Raw genomic sequence first — 17974 nt, forward strand, 5'->3', positions numbered from 1 at the left:
CAAGACACAAGTAACTCTACGAGGCTTTCTCCGTTTCCTTCTTTTTGTTTTTCTCTTCCTCTGCCTTCGCCTTTCTAGCTGCATCTTTTGCTTTTCGGATCTTCTTCGCTGCATTCTTTCCTTCTGCTCTCAATAGCTTAGCCAGTTTCATGTCCTTTGGGGCGGTGGTGCGCATTTGTTTCACGTGTGTGGGGAGGAGTTTTTCTTGAATTGGGGCGGAATCTGGCAGAACACTGGACGTAAGCCAAGGTGCGGTTACAACATCGACTTCTTGCATGACGCTGTCGAACTTATCGAGTCCGGGAGTGTCAACCTGAAGGGCTCTCAGCATGGATCTCAACAGGAATGGCGATCGCATACATCCAAACCAATGACCGCCAGGCGTCTGATTCCTATAACCTCTGCTAGCATGGCTTCTGCACCAGCTGGAAGATAAAGCATCTTGACTAGTTCTTTGGGCTTGGTGGAGTTGAACGCGGCAATTTCCTGAGGCAGATGTTCGATGAGGATGTGGGGGTCGACATCCGCCCGGCAAACTAGAATCAACTTGAGCGGCACCACTGCAGATTGCTGGGGCTCAGTCGTAGGAATGACAGTGACTTTGCGTGATGAACGGAGCTGGGCTTCAAGGCGTCGAGTTACTTGGTTTATACCGATGTACACATGTTTGCGGAGATTGGAGTCAACAGGCGCGGGCTCAGACTCGACAACTTCAGGGGGCATTTCATGAGAGACTGTTGCTGAATCTTCCTCGCCAGTCTTTCTTCTCTTGTTCGGCTCGAGACTATCATTGACATCCTGCATAGGTCTTTTCCCCCGACGACCAGATGAAAAGTTCTTAAAGAATTCCAGAGCGATATCTTTGGTTTTAATCTGGGTGGTCGTGGAGATCAGAGGCCTGCAAAGCCAATTGGGTGAGGTGAAGAGCTGAACTGGAATGGAAGCCAAATTCACCAAGCAACGCGATATGGGCTATCCAACACGCCCTTGAACACCTCTTTCTTTTCGATCGTCTCGCGTGGTTTGGCTCTGTTGGACCCGTGGTTGTGAACGCGAGCAGCCATGGTTGTCGTTGAGAAAAGAAAGCCGTGACCGTTCTGAGTCGCAGTTGTCACGCTCCACAAATCTTGTTCCGAGTCTCGACTTGAATGCCCAATCGCAAGCGTCTAAACGCAGTCAGTTTATAACAGCCTCCACCGTGTGACACCGCAGCCTCACCTGAACCACCATGGTCCTCCCTACAACTCCAGCCGCGTTGAAGACCATCTCACCCTACCTCCAACGCGCTGACGAACTCAAAGAGAAAGAGCCCATCATCGCATACTGGTGTAAGCCCTTCGAGCAAGTGATTTTAACGCGCTGAACCCTTCAAGGCACATATTATGCAGCTCAGGTCGGAATTGCACTCAAGGCCAAAGACGCAACTTCCCGCGACTTTCTATTTGAGCTGCTAGGAAACCTTGAGAAGATGAAAGCGCAAATCGGACCTACAGACGCGATAGACATTGAATCGGCCAGTGCTGCGTATGTCGAAAACTTTGCTCTTCGCGTTTTTGCCTCGGCAGATAACGAAGATCGTTCTGGCGGCGGAAACCGGTCAACAGCAAAGAAATTTCTCGCAGCGGCTAATTTTCTGGAAATACTCAAGACATTCCCCAAAACCGAGATCTCCGAGAGTGTGCGCGCCGACCTTGACCTCATCATCGAGCATTACTAACGCACAGCGTAGACTGAAGAGAAAATCAAATACGCGAAGTGGAAGGCTGCCGATATCGCTAAAGCCTTCAGAGAAGGAAGAAAGCCCACGCCCGGCCCGGCCGGCTCGGATCCCAGCATCGACGCAGAACTTGCTCAACTTCAGCAGGCCACTGGACCATCGAGTATCGGGAGCAACGCTGGTACATTAAAAGGCTCACCACCTGCGCCATTCAGTGGGCTCTCAGATCAGCCCACAAATGGCAAAAGAACTTCACCCCAGATAGAGCCCGAGGTCATAGCGGACGCCAATCGGTTATTTGCTTCGTTGACTCCACCACGCCATTCTAATGACCTCCATCCCGGTTCGTGGGCTGGACAACATGCGGGAGAGGCCACTCCCGGTAGCTGGAGTACTGCTGCCACACCAGGAACAGGCGAAACCACTCCACACGATTTTACCGTTCCCCAATCACCCAGTCTCGGCAAAGGAAAGGGTCGAGAGAGGGAAGGAAGCGGAGATTCTCAACACACTATCTCACTACAACCGGAAAACGAGCAGGAACCAAAGAAATCCGTTCATTTCACGCCTTCAGTAGCTGGGAACTCACCCCCTGTGTCACCATACTATCCCACTGCATCATCGCACGTGCCCCCAGATTCTGTCATCTTCGGAAATAGCAACTCAATGTATCCCTCAGCCCCGCCTCCCGACGTGTTTACGCCGCCATTGCCTCCGCCACCTACAATCGCCGTTCCACCAACTCTAGTTTCCCAACCACCACCACCTCAGCCCTTGACCGTTCTAACACCGCTCGTGGTCGCTAAAGCTCAAAAGCACTGTCGATTCGCAATCAGTGCATTGGACTACGAGGATGCAGAGCAGGCACGCAAAGAATTACGAGCAGCACTTGCTGTTCTCGGAGGTTGAATGGATGTTGATCATCGAACCCGCATTTAATTCACTGCTAACAACTATCGTACCATCCATGTAATCAGCCTTTCATGCCTTAACGAGCTATCTATTGCCACCAGGTCGCAAACGCTGTTCAAACGCCTTGACTCGATCTTTCACCGAACTGGTAGATAAGTCTGGCGCAAATTCGGCGCTTGGAGTGTGTTTTGGGGTGTCTAGAGCAGGTGTTGGTATGGCGATAATGTTGGTATATGTTGTACCGAGTCCATCAACAGTCGCCTCTCGTTTGAACGAAGGAGTGAATTTGGGGGTATCTGGCGCGAGTATTGGTGTGGTTGCAATATCGGGATAGGGTGTAACATGACTATCGACTGCATCCACTGTCGCGCTAATGGAAGAAGTGGATTTCGGGGTATCTGGAGTAGGCGGACATGCAGCTGCATTGTCGGAATAGGGTGTAACTTGACTGTTGAGGACATCAATTTTGGGGTGCGCGCCAATGTCTCGTTTGAACGAAGTAACTGGAGGTGGCTCATCTAGATATTCATCATTGAGAAAACTCGAGTTCACAGCCTGGTGAGACGAGGTTGCCGAAATAGAGTCATTGTTCAAGTCTAATGGAGATTGGCGGGCAAGATTCAACTTATTTTGGACGCGTTGAGCAAAAGCGGGTGGACCCAAGCGTTGCTTGCTCTGTACTTGATCACAAGGAGTGGTAGTCTCGGTCACATTTTCTGAGATAGTCTCAACTCGTTGCTCAAAGTCGTCTTGGCGTTGCGCAAAAATGGAGCGTTGCAGAAGATCTTCGACAGCATCGATCACAACCGGGCCCGCTTCATCTAGAACATTCTTTTCTGTAGGATAGTCACTTGCCGACTCAATCTCGTGGGCGGTCTCCGGTTCCGCGTCATCGTGAAGAGACAGTCGAGATAGCCGATAAGGAACAGTGCGGCCCAAGTCGTTATCTAGTCCAGGTGGTAGAGTTTCGAGGGATGGAGGAGGGTCCAAAGAAAGAAAGTTGATGATACGAATCGGGAGAGTAACGGAGAGGTCAGGCAATAAGGTTCCACAGCTGAGAGTGGCCTTGAGAGTATAGTTGACTTCGATTAACCGACCTCGAGGATAACTCAAAGCCTCTGGCTAGAAATTCGTGTGAGAATGATACTTGATAGCTGACAATCTGAACGCGGACCGGTATGAGTAGCATGTGACTGAAATTCACCATTTCTCCCTTGTGTATTCCAGGCCACCATCCCGCTGCGCTAGCATGGCGTCGAGTATAACCTTCAGACATTTCCAGCGTTGAGGAAGCAATCGATTTTGGTGCAGACGGCCGGTACACGTGCATATCGGTGACAGCTTTCTGCGCTTTTCGCTTGAAAAAACCAATGGTTTGATATAAGGTGAGGACGACGCTCTTCACAACCCGCCCACTACCATTATGAACGTTGAACTCGACTGGGACACTGGTGCCAGCGACGAAGTATTCTCGGTGAAGATTCGCGGTCATGCTGATCCCCATGCCAGAGTTGGAGGCACGAAGAAGTTGCTGTGCAGGTGCCAAAACCGTCGCAGGATCGAATCGGGGATAGATTTGGCAATCGCGAAAGAAATGAGCAATGCTGCGATTGCCTTGTTCATCTTTGACCTTGATAGACCTGTTACGCGGTGAGAGGGAGACTCGTCTCAAGAATTTGCTATAACTCACGCGAGAGCAATATATCGAATGGTACCGGACTGGCAGCGAAACACTCCTCTTGATCGCCCCGACTGTTTGATTGGAAGGTGCATATTGAAGTTAAACTTGTGAGTGCCTTCTTTAGCACTGAAAAACCCCTCAGAGTCCGCATTTGCGCCGTTGAGATTGATGTTGATCCCGATGTCGGAAAAGGTTGCTGAATGTTGGAAGAATTCGTGGCAATCGCTACCGACAGTTTCTATCCCGATGATTCGCAATTTTGCATCCCCCAGTGAGATTTCAGGTTCTTTGCTTGAGCGTGATCGTATTCTCAGCTTGATGAGGCCAGAGAGGAAACCGCCTTCGACGCATATGTTGTTGCGCAGCGCAATATCAACTTCAACTGGGAGAACAAAGATAAATTCGAGGAGAGGAAGAAGGCTTAGAGTTTACCTCGCGCCCGGTTCTTTGCTTGCTCTAGTAATGTTGTCTCTTGGCTCTGGTTTTCTGAAGTAACGGCAGCTTTTGGAGGAAGGCGTGAATGGGTATTCCCAAGGACAGTCTTGAGTTCCGCCGCGCGTCTTGCAGCAGGGACAGGGTTTGAAGCAGGACTAAGTAGGGTGCCATGTCGATTGAGAGGTGTTTGTTGAGTAGTTCTGGGTTTCTTTTGCGAACGACTGGGCGTCACTTGTAATCTGCTATGCCTTCAAAACATTCAGCGGGTGAGCGACGATATGGATGTGCGCGAGCCTGTTGACAGAGCTTGAAGACGGGGCAGCGCGTCGGGTAGGTAGGTGAGGGTCGCGCCGTGCAGACGCCATGACTGGCGGAGGCACAATAATTGATTCAGAGGGATCAGCGGATCATTCGGCAGTGTACATTATAGATATTTAAAGATTGTACTTCTGCATGTACTTCGTAGCTGAGCCAGACTTCACGCGCCTTGATATCTAGAAGATATTTTGGGACACGCTACTTCCCGCCAGGCCACGTGAAGAGTCCGGTAAAGTGAACGTTAGCGTTTTTGCGATACTCGCCGAGCCAGCTGGTAAATGTTCTGCCCCTATCGCCAAGGTCACGGAGACTGTTCCTAGTGTTTGTGTCGGATCAGAGACCGTAACCACTCCAGTCTTCAGACTGAAGATGACAGCGGCAGTTCCGCTGGCGGCGATTGTGAAAGCAGCAGGGGACCCTGGCGCGAAGTTGACCTTGCCTCCACCTGCAGTCCAAAACACGGCCATAGCACTGAAGCTACCCGGGTCGACGGCGGCAGAAATCGATCCATCATTTTGTATAACACGGGGAGTATTTTGCTTGACCTTGCTGGTGAAGGTCGAAAAGTCGACACCAGGATAGATGGTGTAAGCAAGGGAAACGTTCAGAGCACTGTGCACAAGCCAGGCCGAGAAGAGGTCGACGGTGACTGGAGGCGCAGGAGACGTCCCGATGGTATTCCAGCTTCCGGTTTTCTCGCCGAGTTGCACGGACAGCGAAAATGCGCTCGCAGGGGAAGCTGCGAAGTTATATCCAACGTTGTCATGCCATAAAGTCTGGGTGTTTCCTCCAGCTTGTGAGAATGGAGTCTGGGAAGTCGGAACTCTAGTGTCGCTATTAACAATAACATCGCCGTTGCGACGTTTTTGGTCCAGGACAGAGATAACAGACGCAGTCGTGGTAGATGTTATGTTGGATATCATCACAAGCTGGACGTCGTTGTCGAGGAAGAAGTAGGCCTTCTGGAATTTGAGCGCCTTGGTCAGAGGGTTTGTGTAACGCATGGCAGCGACTCCGATTTGGCCATCAGATACACCACCAACGAAAGCTTCGACACCAGTCGAGCCCGTCTGGCCGCAGTTGAGTGGTGTTGCCCCATAATCTGTCGTTATTCCCGGTATGAGGTTCCAGTCCTGCAAAACATCGGAGAAAGAATAAGACGGCTATTCGTTCACTTACCATGGCAGCCGCGATACTCTACAGATTACAGTTAAATGATGGACGAGTAATGAGTTATCGGGACGCACCTCATACTCGTCGCCTCGCAGATAAGTCCGCAGAGCACCAGTGGAGAGATGGAAGCCAAAAGGATTGGCGGAGTTGGTGCACTCAGTATTTACACCTCGTGATGAGACCATTTTAACGCTTGTCACATAATTGGAGCTACGGTGGACCATGTAGTCGTTGTCGAAGAACATCTTATTGCCTATGAGGTCACCTGCGTTGGCGCTGGACGAGCCTTGAAGCAACGAGCTAGAGAATTCAGTGATCGGCTCTGAGCCCCATGATTCTCCAAGCTCCCCGATCTTGGTAAGATTGAGAAGAATACTGGCTGTCGCTCTACACGGGTGAGGACCAGGAAATTAAACGTCGGATGGGCTTACTGAGTAACATCCGTTGCAGGGAATGCGATAAAACGGCCAAGGGCAGACTGCAGATGTTGAGTTTAGAAAAGTGAGACGGTTTTATGGGCACACACGAAGTCCCAATGAAGGATACCAGTGACGACATTGCGGTATATCATCCATTTGTGGCCATTGAAAAGTGTTTCCATAGCTGTTTGAGAGGCAGGGGTAGCTTGGAAACTGGTTCCTCCCGCTCCCACTTCGAGACCAACAACGTCGTTGGTACTGGAAAAAATATTAGAGAGACCGATCTGAAAAGATTGTCACAATATTCGTACTAGTCTTTGCCATAATTGCCACTAGGAAGGGTTAGGTTACCGACCAAAGCTTGAAAAAAACATGTTTACTTGTAGAGAATTCCGTTGTGCTAGCAAGTCATCAGCAAAAGGATCCATAAATTTGTCTGGATTATACCTGAGAAAAGCTACCATCTGGTCGAATTCCATCGGCACGGGTAGGAAGTTTGATAACGAGTTCGTTGTGGACCCTCGAATATGCGTCTTGAATCAGACTGACATTGGTGGTTAACAGACCCAGATCAACGCCAATCTAGTTATAATCAGCTGGAGATGTGGCAGATTTATTCAACAACTATGCCTTCGCAACATCGAGCAAATTTGCGCCAGTCAAAGTGCCAACTCCATGAGCGGGGACCACAAATGCCTGATATGCACGAGCTGTGATATCAACACACTTGCTCTTCTCCGCCTCGGTCAAAGTCGAGTTGAGCAGGAGACAGGAGACCGAGACGACCATAGGGATACCGATAATACCAGGATACCTGTTGTAATTTTAGTTGTGTAACTTGACTGCGGCGACATTCAGTACCAATTGGTATTCCAAAGGCCTAAAAATTATTACTTGTTTATTTATTTCAGTGAGATACTAGCTTTTGACAAACCTGGTGAACCACAGGGACAAGCGTCCGAGCCTCCTTGGTCGAGGCAAGCGACATTTGTCATATCATTCGCGAACCAGTAGTCCATCGCGGACTTGGCGGCAACCAAAACCGATGGGTCTTGAGCATATTGTGTCGCTCCAGCGAGAGCACCATGCCAAGCGCCAGCCAGCGTAGCTGAATGCTTTGATTAGCCGAGTTGTTGGCGCACGGAATTGTCTCACACAGTCTGTCGAGATGAGTCTTGGCCGGCCAGTTCGCTCTCTGCGCAGTGCAACCTGAGGTTGATAAGCGGGACGAGGTCACGTATTCCCGGAGAAAACATACCCGTCGTATAGTCTACATCGGGCCACTGGCCATTCGCGTTCTGCGTAGAAAGCCTGAAAGCCTATTCAATCACGACAATAAATTAAGCAGCTCAGCTTACCAAGTGCCAATCGACGCAGCATTGGTCAGGTCTCCGACTATGTTCGATAGACGACGCTCAAGTAGGGTAGCAACGTCCTGATCAACGCCGGAAGCAAGGAGGGGGGAAGAAGGTTGGGCAGATTGAGAGGAGCTGGTAGCGCTAGCGCTGAAGGATGCACTTCCAGCAGAAGCGGAAAAAATTAATGACGCCGAAGAAGTTGGGATGGAATTCGCATTCGGAGGGAGGGTGGAGGTAGAACTTGGGGCATTAGAGACGGCTTCGGTCGGCAAGGTGTCGATGACCGCGGCATGGACTCGATAGAGGCAAAAATAGTAGTAGGTAAAAATGAGTGTGGAGACCTTCATGGCCGGGGGTTTGAGGGAAGTGCAGACTGCATCAGGGCTTTTATATGCAAATCCCCGAAAATCCTAAGTTTGGACCCGATGTTGCGACGGAGCCAAGAGAAGCGATGAAACGTCACAGGCTGTCACAATGCACGTGGACGTGCGCTGTTATGCAGCTCCAGCCGCGAATCGAGGTGGCGTATTCTCAACTTTTGAATTCGCCAGCGCAACACAAGATCGAAGACAGTTTCTTCGATGGACTGTTTGACTTGACTCCTCGACGCGACAGCCTCATCCGGGAACTGAACAGGCTTCCTATGCACGCATGCCTTGGTCCGTTCAAGGCTCGTTCGCGTTTACTTCGGTTAGATCGCGACTTAGGATCGCCAGTCTAACCTCAATGCTTTGGTCGAAGCATGTCTCCGCCATGCTAGCCCTACAGCATCAAATACCGACCACAAACGCCACGCTTTAGAGACTCTCTCTATTTTCGTAAGTTTATGTGCCTTCCAAACGTCCGCTTATTCCCGACCAAGTGTAGATGCATCTTTGCCAGATCGCCGGCTCCCACTGGCTGGGAAGTTATGGAGGTTATGGCTGGCGGCGTCACTCAAGCAGACACTGTCTTCTCGAATCTAACCGAATTGATATGCGAGTTGTTACCGAAGACCGATATTCCAGGCTTGCATTGCGCTATCTATATCCTTCTCCTCTTATTTGGTTTTGCAGTGGATATTCGTCACGAAGCGCTCCGACTTGCACTGTAGGCTGATACATCCGTCTCGTCGAAGAATTTCACTCACTAAACTAGAACATTCGTGGGTGCCATTGGTCAGGTACTATTATACCTTCGGCGCGACAGTATTACCACAGCAATGATCTGAACACTGCTCTCAGCTTAGTCCTGGCGCCTATTTTCTGCGACGTGACCTGTTTCCCGCCACTGTTGCTGTGTGTTTTCCGCCGAACATGGACCGATTCAGAGGCAACGACTAAACTGTTTCCCTAGTTCATCAAAGCTCCAGATACACGGAAATTCGCTTCGGAAGCTATCCTTTTGTAAACGCTCGTTGTTCATACCTTTTGCAGGCGATTCATCGACTTCCAGAATTGCTGTTCTGGCCAACTATCACAAATCTAAACAGAATGGATACTTGATGCACATTCAACACACTGATGACCAAGACCTCATGCGGATCATCTGCTCGGCCGCAAGCTTATCCCTCGAACCAGTCGTAAAGTACGCTGAGTTGTTTGCACCCGACTGCTCAAGTCACACGATGGAGCAGAGCATATCAAGAGGTCTCCGCCGATGATGATACTACGAAGACCCTGGTGAATTCACTTGGAGAAATGTTGACCAAATTCCGACCGGATCGTGCCTTGACGCCAACAGAGCCTCCTCGGGAGCTTTTCAAGGCTCATCCAACCGAGGCATGCGTGATTTTACTTGCCGTGTTCGAATTTCTTCGGAACCCTGTGTTTCCTCTAGTGTTGATAGCTCCGTCGCCCGAGCCGAGAGCAAACACTCACTCCCCGCCATATAATATCATCTCCCTCTCTTCTTATATTCTGACCCACGCGTCCTCGACCTCTTCTCCAAGAACAATCGTATACGCCAACCTCTGTCTCAACACTTTACTTGCGCTGGTACAAAATGATGGTATTCTTATTTCATTTTCCCAGCCTACCGACGAGAGAATCAGGCTATGTCGACAAGTAAGAACAGTCGTTTCATAGGGTTAGTTGACTGATGTTTCGTACAGCGATTACCGGCTCTGCCCTCCCCTCCGTCACGACGTCCACCACTTTGTGCCCTCTTAGACTGCTGTGTCCTGTGGCTCAGACATAATCTGCACAAAAGATTCGAAGTTCAATCATACATGCAAGACTTCCAGACTCCTCACGAAATATACCTAACTTCTACTAGAACCTGTCTCTGGGTCTGTTACCGCGTTGTTTGGTTTTTATGGAAAGCCCATGTTCGTTTAGGTGCGACAACAAGGCTAATATTTTTTGCACCGACCTGATATCATGATACCTAAGAATACACATGGCAGGAGCTTTGGAGCGCCATCCTCAATTTACTTTCATTCTTGTCCTCTAAACTCGACAGTCTGACGACGACAGGAGGCGTTGAACAACTTGTGCGGACGGTCCGTTTGTTCCTCTCCTTGATTATGCCTGCACTCAGTTCTGCTTCAGACCGTCGTGTTTATTGAGCTATGCCTTCAGAAGTGCGAGATGTTTTTGCCTACACCACAAGCAGTTCATCAATTTGTGGTGAGTCTCCAATAAAGATTTTAACATTTTGGCTCAACGGTCGGCGCAGTATGAACTTGTTCGGTCATCATCGATCTTGTCCGCGCAATTGTCTTTACTGCGGACGCTTTCGCTTCCTCAGGCAGAACGTCGAGCATCGCTCACAACTGACCAGCCTGCAGAGGTTATTCTGACGCGACTCTTGAGCGTGACCGAATACTATCAGATTAAGATCGTGGAGGCCAAGGCGCATTCGGCAGACCGAGCACTTCGTGTTGTCGCAACAGAGATTGAACGGGATGGGGTTCATGGACTGAAAGACATCCCGTTAGCTCAACCAGGAGGGGAGGTGGCTGAAGTCGCTCTGTCTCGTTTCGTTTATAGTGATGTGCTTGCATTGCTACCGTGGCAGTAATTGAATGACGTCACGCGTTTGTTGAATACAATTTCCTGCGTTGTGCATTAGGCGCCCTAGATTTTCCAGCAGCTCATCTGCTTACAGAAGCTCGGTGTTGGTTTCCTTGGGGAAGAAAACCAAGTCAGAAGTATGTAAGAAACCCTTATCATCGACGTCATTGTAGTTGTGAAAAAATTCTTTTCGTTGCACTCGGGAACCCTACTCTCATTTCTCGACCATTTACTCCCCGAAAAATGTTCGATGGGCCTCTCAAACCTTGCCCCGAGTCGTTGAAGCGACTGCTGAGTCTTCTTCGGCCGACGATAAGCTTATCGCCAAAATATGCGACGTAGATGCTGGCACACCTTGACTCAGTGAAAAGCTCGGTGGAATGCATAATAAAAGATTTTGTCTTGTCTCGCCGCCTCTCCTCTCTCTCCACCACTTCGCTTCAAAATGGTCAGAGGTGGTCTCTGGCGTCTAGCGCCAACCCTTGCTCGCCGTGCCTTCGCGAGTAATGCCAGACCAACGGTCTTTGCTCCCCTCGACACCTTCGCTCCTCGCCATATTGGACCGGATGCCCGCGAGACAACCAAAATGCTCACTTCCCTCGGATTCGACTCTATGGACGCATTTGTGAATTCAGCTGTCCCTCCAAAAATTCGAGTATCCACTGCCGCCGTCGACTCCATCCCGGCGTTGAGCGAATCGGAGCTCCACGCACGCGCCAAGGAACTCGCAGGACACAACAAGCTTTACAAGAGCTATATTGGGATGGGTTACCACACGGCCGTCGTGCCTCCAGTAATTCTGCGCAATGTGTGTGTTGTCTTTTAGTCTTCTTTTCCTACTGAACTCGCCATCGAGGTCATGGAAAATCCCGCTTGGTACACACCATATACGCCGTACCAGCCTGAAGTTGCTCAAGGTCAGCATACCATCTCATGTATCACCACGCTCAAGGTCTATAACACAGGTCGTCTCGAATCCCTGGTCAACTATCAGACCATGGTCACCTCTTTGACCTCTATGGATATTGCCAACGCGTCTCTACTCGACGAAGCTACGGCAGCGGCTGAAGGCATGGTCATGGCCTTCGTATCCGCTTCACAGAAGAAGAAAGTGTTCCTGGTCGACTCAGGGGTCTTACCGCAAACCCTTGCTGTTCTCCGCACGCGAGCAAAAGGCTTCGGTATTCAAATCATCGTGGGTGACGCGACGGTCGAGATCGCAAATCCGGCTCTCAAATCGGACATTTGTGGTGTTCTAGTGCAATATCCTGATGTTGATGGCCACATCAAGGACTTTACTTCCCTCGCTGAATCAGTTCACGCTTTGGGCGGCCTGGTCGTTTGTGCCACCGATCTCCTCGCGTTGACAATGCTCAAACCACCTGGTGAATGGGGCGCTGATATTGTTTTGGGGAACTCGGCAAGATTTGGTGTTCCGTCGGGTTACGGAGGCCCGCATGGAGCCTTCTTCGCAGTGTCTGATAAACTCAAGCGAAAAATGCCTGGTCGTCTCATTGGTCGGAGTCGTGATGCTATGGGACTTCCTGCTTACAGATTGGCCCTTCAAAGTGAGATGATCATTTTAACTTTGTTGGCATTTCTGACGACGCATCACTCGCAGCTCGTGAACAACACATCCGGCGTGAAAAGGCAACCAGCAACATTTGCACCAGTCAGGCGTTATTGGCCAACATGGCTGCGATGTACGCAGTCTACCATGGACCAACTGGAATCAGGCAAATCGCGGAGAAAGTTCACTCCTTCACGAAGGTTCTTTTATCGGCAATTGAACCTTTTGGCTACCGGGCTCAGAATACCACCTTTTTTGACACCTTAACCATCGGAGTCAAAGAGGCCACCCGGACGTCTCAAGCCGTTCACACTGCCGCCTCTCTGGCTGGCGTCAACCTTCGTCGCGTAACTGACACGAGCGTTGGGGTTACTTTGGACGAAAGTGTCACCCCATCAGACCTTGTTGCCCTCATCAACGTCTTTGCCTCTGCCGCCGGAAAGCCTTTGACCTCACTGAACGAGCTCACCCTGCCTGGATCTTCTGTCATACCTTCTACACTTGAGAGAGTGTCAGAGTATCTTCCTCATCCTGTCTTCAACAAACATCATTCAGAGACAGAAATGTTGCGATACATTCACCACCTCGCCTCGAAGGACATCGGACTTGTTCATTCCATGATTCCACTGGGCAGCTGCACTATGAAGTTGAACAGCACATCCAGTATGATTCCTCTCACGTGGCCAGAGTTCAGCAACGTCCATCCGTTCACTTCGTACGATCAGGTCCAAGGCTATCGAGCAATCATCCAGGTAATATCATTGGACCCTGGACCCTTAGCTAAATGCACTCACATTCCAAAGGAACTCGAGACCGATTTGTGCAAGATTACCGGATTCCACGCTGCATCTCTGCAGCCTAATTCTGGAGCGGCTGGAGAGTATGCTGGACTCTGCGTGATCCGCGCCTACCACGAGTCCAGAGGCGAGGGTCATCGCGATATTTGTTTAATCCCTCTATCAGGTAAACGCGAGATACTGACCCACGAACTTGTTCTAATGTCTTTTTATGTAGCTCATGGAACCAACCCTGCAGTTTGTCAACATCTCTCCTCACTATTTTAACTCACTTAGCTTACAGTCCGCCGTAATGGCAGGGTTGAAAGTGGTTTCAGTCAAAGTTCTTGCGGATGGAAACCTCGATTTGGAAGATCTCAAGGCCAAGGCTGAGAAGCACAAGGACAATCTCGCTGCCTTCATGGTTTGCTAATCCACTTCCTTTGAATCGCGACTCCAACAGTCAATAGATCACATATCCTTCGACTTTCGGTGTTTTCGAACATGGCGTTCAAGATGCGTGCAAAATCATCCACGATAACGGTGGTCAGGTCTATCTGGACGGTGCCAATCTCAACGCTCAAGTTGGTCTCACAAATCCTGCAACATGTGGCGGCGATGTTTGTCATATGAACCTTCACAAAACCTTTGCCATGTGAGCTTTACTCAACTTGTTTTCGTACCGTTAACTCGTCTTCCAAGTCCTCACGGTGGAGGCGGGCCGGGCGTCGGGCCGATATGTACCGCTGAACATTTGTCCCCTTTCTTGCCTTCGCATCCATTCATGCATGATGTTGGTGACAAGGCCATGAACCCTGTCTCTGCTGCGCCTTTTGGTAGCGCGTCGATTCTCCTCATCTCATGGGCATACATCAAGATGCTAGGCGGCGAGGGCCTTGTGAACTCTTCTAAGCTGGCGCTCCTCAACGCCAACTATATGGCCCATCGTCTCTCTGGACACTATACTTTGCGATACAAAAATGAGCATGGTCGCGTCGCGCACGAACTGTTGATTGACCTCGCCGAGTTCGAGAAAGCCGGACTCAAAGTGCCTGACTTCGCCAAACGGCTCCAAGACTATGGCTTCCATCCTCCGACATGCTCTTGGCCAATTTCAACCTGCATGCTGATTGAGCCGACGGAATCCGAAACACTGGAAGAAATCGAAAGGTCTGCGCTATTTGGTATCTGAAACAGGTTCTCGAGCTCATTTTGCTGTAGGTTCTGCGAAGCGATGATCCAGATTCGCAAGGAAGCTGAGGACATCATCACTGGTAAACAACCCAAAGACAACAACCTGCTCAAGAACGCCCCGCATCCACCGCATGTCATTGCATTATCCGAGGCAGAATGGAGCCGGTATGCTGGTTGTCCAAAAACGTTGGCCCTTCGTTAACTCTAATGTTAAGGCCGTACTCCCGCGCTGCTGCGGCTTATCCTCTACCATGGTTACGAGAAAAGAAATTTTGGCCTACAGTAGCCCGAGTTGATGATGGTAAGGCAACCGTTCTTTTAAGTCGGTTTAACTCAAATTCTTTCAGCATACGGTGATTTGAATTTAGTGGTAAGCGTTACCTGACGATCTTGGTCTACATAATTGACTTTCCCGCTCAGTGCGACTGCCCTTCAGTCGAAGAGCTCGCGCAATCATGATCTGTGGCTGATGATATAGACGACACTAGAATTCCTTAGACTTTTGCTCAACGGGTGGACAAATTCCAGGAAGAATAATCAGTCAATATTGTACTCTTAATACATTTTATGGTGGTCGTTCGTTCTCCTCGTTCTCTTCTGACTCATTCGGAGGAGACCTCTGTTTTTTCTGTTCTTCCCATTCAGTCCATAAGTCCGGCAAGAAGCGTCGCACTCGTTGCAGAATGATGTTGGTTTGGATGCGTGTCTGCGCTAGCTTCACCATGACCAAAATTGTGGAGATTTCAGGCTTGACGGGTTGTGCAGTGGTCCCCATATCCAGGGTGATGACTTCGAGGGCTTTGCTGAACTGGCGTAATCGACACAAGGCCTCTATGTACGTGTTCCAGTTATGAAGGGTGAGGACATAGCCTTGACTTCTGATGTTGTTGATGATTTGCCTTGCAACGTCGAACTCGCCGGCGTAACCGCAGGCGTCGAGGACAATGCTAACGGATATTGACCCGTACTTCTGCGCGTGATACATCGTTTCCCAAACACGGAATGCCTCTGCGAAATTTCCAAGGCGTTGGTAGGTGTCCATAAGTTGATTCCAAAGGTGCCGGTCGGGTTGGATGGTCGTGTCGAGGGCGATGATGTTGTGGACTTGACGGACAGCAGCCTCGAGATCGGTGTTCATCTTGGCAGGGGGAGTAGCGAGCGGGTCGTGGTCGTGGGCCGCACTCCATCGTTTCTTCCGCAACCCACCGACTTCTGACAACTGCTGCAGAATGTCAGTGTAGACGCGCTCGGTGGCGCGGAATCCAGCTTGGCGCATGTCTTGCACTATTTGGAAGTAGTATTGGAGCATGTCTGGGTGGCCCATGCTATGTGACATTCGGCTGAATGCACGCAGGATCGTGGAGTAGCCGTTGTCGCTCAGTTCAGCACGTGTCTTTCTGTACACATTGAAAGCCTCGTCCAGAGTCTCGCAGCTGCGCATTTCGAGGATGAGACTCGAAGTTTTGATGGCAGCAGTTTGTGGGATGTTTCGGGACTCCATATCGGCTAGCAGCGACTGGGCAACGGGAACCGCCGTCTTGATGTTTGAGGACATCGCTATGCCTCGCATTAGAGAAGTATATATTCCAATATCTGGGCCATTTGAATGAAGACTGTGGTCTTGAGCAGCACGACTTTGTGGCAAATCTTCTGGCGCCGCAGGAAAAGCCTCGTCGATGTCGGCATATAGGGAAAGGGCTTTGTCCAGATGGGCATTGTGCAACTTGGTCGCTTTGCGCTCGGTAGAGCAGAGGGAGCGTATCATGGGGGCAACAAGTCCTGCAACCGGGATGATGCCAGCCTTTTTGGCTTCGGCGTAGAGCTGGAGGGCCGCATCCAACTGCTTAGAGCGGATGTTGTTGTTCACAAGAAGAGCATACACCGAAGCATCTGCTTTGACCCCAAGAGTGCCTTCGACTCTATGAAGGTCTTGAATGTTCCGACTCGAGCTCAGAATCGCGCGAAGAATCTCGGGGGTGGGTTGGCCCGCCAGACCTTTGTAAACCAGGCGTGTGAAAGTCCGAAGAGCGCGATTGAAGCCTGGCATGACTGAGAGCCGTTTCTTCAGCGCAGCAACTTGCTCTTCTTCTTGTGTGAGAGCCACCGGTGGAAAGTGGGAGTTATAGGTAGCTCGTAGCTCCTCTGCATTGTCCGGGAAGCCCTGCTCGGTGAAGTAGTTGGTGATGGCAGAAATAATGGAGGGATCGAAGGAGATGCGGGTCAGCTTCATATCCGTGATCAAGCTGTGGAAGAACTCGGGTTGAAGGGAGTGTTTGGTAGCTTGGGCGTTGTGGATGAGACAGCGAATGAGGATTGAAAATGTTTCGTTGGTGGGACGGACACCGGCTTTGCGCATGCGATGGGCTACGACATCCGTGAGCATAGAGGGTTGTACGTGGGTGGGGCAACTTCGTAGGAATGCGTGGTAATGCTCGAGGGTGGGAGGGTCTTGGGGAGGGAGGTGGGGAATTTGCTGTATCCAGTCGTGGGCCAAAGGAACATACCCTTGACGCAGGAGGGATGATATAACAACGATATGAAGTTCTGGGGTAACTGGGACACCAAAATACGTTGGCAAGTGCGAACACATTAAGCGAATGCATTCCAGGTCCGCTGGACGCCCCGAGGTGGCGAGCATATCGACAATTGTCATGAGTTGGGCTTTGGTGAGTACCGGCTCCGATGTAGGATTCTTTCGGAGCTCCTCGACCAGTGGGAGGTATTGGCTGCGAACAGCATTTGGTTCATGTGGTTGGCGAAGGGGAGTGACGAGTCGGTCGAGTCTCGAGTTGTGAATGGATCGAGAGAGTCGAGCGACACGAATAAGCCCTCGCCTCATACACACTGCAAGTTCATAATTGAGCCCACAGAGGAACCGTAAAAAAACAACTCACCGCGACCACCAAAAATCTTGATGATGGCGCCAAATGGCGCGTGACCGAGCAGCGTTATCCTTTCCTTCCTACTTCCTCTCGTCTTCCAGCCCAAATGTCCGAAAAGATCAAGGAGTTTGTTGAAATCCCCCAACAATTCGTCCGCGAGGGCACCCAGGTCTGCGCATCGTCTTATGCATATTATTCTCGACTCACCAGCCAAGTTTTTGACACGTTGCACCAAGCCTTCCGACAAAGGTTCACTATTCCTTGCTCTATTTGTTCAATAACCAAGCACTATTCAGAGTTCTCTCAAATCTGCAAAGCCGTCGGTGTAGGCTTCGCTGTTATGGGCTTCATTGGCTACTTCGTCAAGCTCATTCATATCCCAATGTGTGTCCAGCCAACACGCTCTCCAGCTATCAGCACTGACTTTCACCGCCAGAAACAACATTCTTGTGTACGCCATGCTTGTCATTTCCCTCAGAATCTCACTAAGACCTTCCAACAGCGGAGGGGCATAGTCCAGCGTTTCTCAGTCTTCACTCGTTT

The 17974-nt window shown here is 50.3% G+C and overlaps 7 protein-coding genes across 7 annotated transcripts; 4 read left to right on the top strand and 3 right to left on the bottom strand.

The window, feature by feature from the left end:
• Positions 1-16: 16 nt before the first annotated feature.
• MIND_00498700 (uncharacterized protein) lies at positions 17-1064 on the bottom strand (the record flags this gene model as incomplete). Its single annotated transcript, XM_037361783.1, has 3 exons — positions 17-313; positions 361-898; positions 955-1064. 3 exons carry the CDS (start codon positions 1062-1064, stop codon positions 17-19), a joined length of 945 nt encoding a protein of 314 aa, XP_037222075.1.
• Positions 1065-1228: 164 nt separating this feature from the next.
• On the top strand, positions 1229-2626 carry MIND_00498800 (uncharacterized protein; the record flags this gene model as incomplete). The annotated part of the gene is made up of 3 exons (XM_037361784.1): positions 1229-1328; positions 1374-1678; positions 1730-2626. The coding sequence occupies 3 exons, from the start codon at positions 1229-1231 to the stop codon at positions 2624-2626; spliced, it is 1302 nt and encodes a 433-aa protein (XP_037222076.1).
• A 2613-nt stretch (positions 2627-5239) lies between these two features.
• Positions 5240-8360, bottom strand: MIND_00498900 (Polysaccharide lyase family 8 protein; the record flags this gene model as incomplete). The annotated part of the gene is made up of 14 exons (XM_037361785.1): positions 5240-6196; positions 6243-6260; positions 6311-6623; positions 6668-6714; positions 6763-6913; positions 6967-6987; positions 7036-7055; positions 7103-7237; positions 7286-7469; positions 7517-7535; positions 7590-7763; positions 7811-7864; positions 7914-7966; positions 8014-8360. 14 exons carry the CDS (start codon positions 8358-8360, stop codon positions 5240-5242), a joined length of 2493 nt encoding a protein of 830 aa, XP_037222077.1.
• A 140-nt stretch (positions 8361-8500) lies between these two features.
• Positions 8501-11016, top strand: MIND_00499000 (DUF1741 domain-containing protein; the record flags this gene model as incomplete). The annotated part of the gene is made up of 14 exons (XM_037361786.1): positions 8501-8683; positions 8730-8831; positions 8876-9020; positions 9069-9102; positions 9151-9175; positions 9237-9290; positions 9349-9398; positions 9448-9579; positions 9629-10058; positions 10106-10224; positions 10270-10331; positions 10386-10495; positions 10545-10622; positions 10672-11016. The coding sequence occupies exons 1-14, from the start codon at positions 8510-8512 to the stop codon at positions 11014-11016; spliced, it is 1860 nt and encodes a 619-aa protein (XP_037222078.1). The 5' UTR covers positions 8501-8509.
• Positions 11017-11454: 438 nt separating this feature from the next.
• MIND_00499100 (Glycine cleavage system P protein) lies at positions 11455-15008 on the top strand (the record flags this gene model as incomplete). Its single annotated transcript, XM_037361787.1, has 13 exons — positions 11455-11817; positions 11866-11926; positions 11975-12577; positions 12631-13331; positions 13383-13542; positions 13594-13613; positions 13660-13779; positions 13826-14010; positions 14058-14525; positions 14577-14714; positions 14765-14850; positions 14897-14919; positions 14970-15008. The coding sequence occupies 13 exons, from the start codon at positions 11455-11457 to the stop codon at positions 15006-15008; spliced, it is 2967 nt and encodes a 988-aa protein (XP_037222079.1).
• Positions 15009-15114: 106 nt separating this feature from the next.
• Positions 15115-17471, bottom strand: MIND_00499200 (uncharacterized protein; the record flags this gene model as incomplete). Its single annotated transcript, XM_037361788.1, has 1 exon — positions 15115-17471. Exon 1 carries the CDS (start codon positions 17386-17388, stop codon positions 15115-15117), a length of 2274 nt encoding a protein of 757 aa, XP_037222080.1. The 5' UTR covers positions 17389-17471.
• Positions 17472-17537: 66 nt separating this feature from the next.
• On the top strand, positions 17538-17946 carry MIND_00499300 (Protein transport protein Sec61 subunit gamma; the record flags this gene model as incomplete). The annotated part of the gene is made up of 2 exons (XM_037361789.1): positions 17538-17815; positions 17868-17946. 2 exons carry the CDS (start codon positions 17538-17540, stop codon positions 17944-17946), a joined length of 357 nt encoding a protein of 118 aa, XP_037222081.1.
• Between the last annotated feature and the right edge of the window lie 28 nt (positions 17947-17974).

This window comes from Mycena indigotica (genome assembly GCF_014461135.1).
Source record: "Mycena indigotica strain 171206Taipei chromosome Unknown Mind.scaff0004, whole genome shotgun sequence".
NCBI classification, from domain to species: Eukaryota; Fungi; Basidiomycota; class Agaricomycetes; order Agaricales; family Mycenaceae; genus Mycena; species Mycena indigotica.